This window comes from Haliotis asinina, unplaced genomic scaffold, assembly GCF_037392515.1.
Source record: "Haliotis asinina isolate JCU_RB_2024 unplaced genomic scaffold, JCU_Hal_asi_v2 scaffold_17, whole genome shotgun sequence".
Classification (NCBI taxonomy): Eukaryota; Metazoa; Mollusca; class Gastropoda; order Lepetellida; family Haliotidae; genus Haliotis; species Haliotis asinina.
Window position 1 is genome coordinate 649,550 of NW_027133889.1, and position 2,809 is coordinate 652,358.

At 39.5% G+C, this 2,809-nt stretch overlaps 1 protein-coding gene across 1 annotated transcript; it reads left to right on the forward strand.

Moving 5' to 3' along the window:
• Window positions 1-1,123: 1,123 nt before the first annotated feature.
• LOC137269869 (uncharacterized) lies at window positions 1,124-2,207 on the forward strand. The gene is made up of 2 exons (XM_067803708.1): window positions 1,124-2,050; window positions 2,136-2,207. Exons 1-2 carry the CDS (start codon window positions 1,124-1,126, stop codon window positions 2,205-2,207), a joined length of 999 nt encoding a protein of 332 aa, XP_067659809.1.
• Window positions 2,208-2,809: the final 602 nt, after the last annotated feature.

Consider the following 2,809-nt stretch of genomic DNA (forward strand, 5'->3'; position numbering starts at 1 on the left):
CTAACACATAGTCTAATAACCACTTTCATTGTGACTGCTTTTATTGTGACAATTATATAACCACCTGTATTATGACTGCTTTTATTGTGACGCTTTTTTGTGTGTTACCTGGTACAGTTTAACTACGGCAACATACCTCAGTGGGCGAGGTGTAATAACAAGAGCATAATTCGGACTAGTATGATCAGGAACACACATGTATTCTGGTCGCTAACGAAATGCAATAATCTTGGACCCGGCGGCGCAGCTTATTTATCCTCACCACTTTACCTGCTGCAGGTCGTTAACTGGACAAGTACAACCTAAAGTGACTTTCATCCCATACCATAATCACCTATCACTGAATACCATAATCACGCATATACGTAATTAATAACATTGCTTTCATCAAGTGTCCCTGGTGGGTGAAGAATCCAAATATTGACACACTGACTTGTGATGAAACATTGTTCTGTGAGGAAAATGATCCCAGATGATTTGCATTTCAAGACACCTTTAACTTGAAAGACTAAACGTTTTATTTTCCCCTTTGCCTAGAGAGTGGACGTGGTGACACGTTTTACTACATGTCGGCAACCAATCCTTTCAACTGAACGGGGATTTATGAACAGCCAGATGTGACTTGATTGACCCGATATCCCCTAAGAGTAAATACTCCCCTCCCCTCCCCTCCCCACCCCACTCGCCACCCTTATTCTGAAAATCAGTTCTCCTCCCTTCCCACTTTATAATTCTATGATTCTGGTTCCTCAGGACATAATTACAACGATGGTCTAGTGTTTTTACAATGTGTTGATGTATTGCTATGCGGCAGATCAATAATGGCCACGATATACCCCTGACTAATGCGTGTTATACGAATGTATCTGTAATGTATTATGGATACGTGTTGATTGGACAAACATCAGTTAGAGCTGAATCAAAGAGTTGATCTAGTTGATCTCTAGATTCCTGCACTCATTGCACAGGATGCAGTTAATCTGGTTCTTTAAAATTCAACAGCTCTCGGCTGCTCGTTGATTAGGCGTACTACTTCATGACAGTATCTATATTGTGTCGGAACCAGGCGTGTACACTCGGGACAGTTATTAGAAAGCTACAGTGTATTTGAGAACAAATCGTTATGAAACCTACAAAGGTGGAGGACATTGAACAGTTTGGCATGAACTCGGTCTTCAAACCAGTCAAGCAACTTTTACACTTGAACGGATTTTACCTTGGAGACGAGAAAAGTAAATCTTCCAAATGTGCATATATATTTCTTGGAGTTATCTGTAAGAGTCTTGTCGTGGTCAATGTTATCAGATATTGCTCTATATTCGTTATGGAGACGAAACTGGGTGGAAAGTTGATGTCATCACTTGCGGTATTGGCATCATACTTGTATGTTGCATACCTATCCTTGGCGCTCACATTTGCCATTCCAAAACATTTCAGAAGATTTGAAGAACTAATTGGAACATACGTATTGGAATATGGTGCCTCTCCTTATTTATTGACAATTACGCATAAAGTACGCACATTTCTTATAATTTTCACCCTGGCCTATTTGTGTGTCATTGTCAGTACATCCACTGGCCTTAGCAATGCATTTCCAACATTGGAGCGTCATATGACCCCATTCAACGGCTATCAAGGGGCAACCAAAATTGGCTTACTGGTCTTTTATGTCTGTATGCTTATTGTTGTGACCTTACAGATGGTTTCGGCTATCGTTTTGTTCAACACTATCACGATATGTCTGATCAAAGAATTCCGAACTCTGTCCAAGAACCTTGAAGAAGATATGGACAAGTTTGAAAACATCTTTGGTCAGTTTTGTCAGAGGCACAAACGTCTGTCGTTGATATTGGACGAAGGGAACGCTGTAAACAGCCACTTTGCTTTTGCTACATATGTGTTCGGCATACCGATGATCTGTTTTCTTCTCTTTGGACTTATCCGAGGATCGTTGCCATACGATGAGTTGTTGTTTTGTTCTGGGAACCTCTTCACTGTCACAGCTCTGATGGTCCTGGTGACCGTCCTCGGGTTTGTTCTCAACGATGCGGTAAGACGACTGATATACATTTAAGATCTTCAGTTTAGTACGATCTCCACTTTTTAATGAACCACTTTGATGTGTTATATTACAGGTTGTTAATTACGTCGACAAAGCTAACTTTGGAGCAACCTCTGTATTCCTGAAACTGGTGACTGATACTTGATATATTCCCAAAATGTTGAAAATCACAGGTTGACTATAAACTAGTTCAGAGAAAACGAACCCATACATTTACGTTGGGAAGAACTCTTTTAAAGGAGATAAAAGGGAAGATAGTTTATGGATTCCGACCTACGACGTAAAGGCACACAACCTTACACTGCTTTGTTTCAATGTCAGATTGACAAGGGGTCGTCGGCAAATTTAAAATGAGCTGTTCTAATAAGTACTCCAAAGCAAATGAAAGAAGGTACAGTCTTTCTCCAGTGGTTATGTTTACTGTCAACATCGAAATGATCAAATAGGCCGACTTAGATAATATATTCTCATCAGGTATCCTCTTACGCATATGATAATATGGATTGAAAAAAGTAAATATTAGATCCTTTATTCCCGTATATGGTAAATACATAACGCATGAACAACAATGGTAATTTAGTGAATATTAGTCTGTTAGTTCTTACGAGTAAAGCGATACATCCACATGTTGAGAAATTAATTTAAAAGCACCCTTTAGCAGCTCTCCATATATCAGCGATACCCACTGTTTACGTAACAGTCATCGGCGGTTGTGATTCTCATTCTTGTTAATGTTTTGTTCTATAA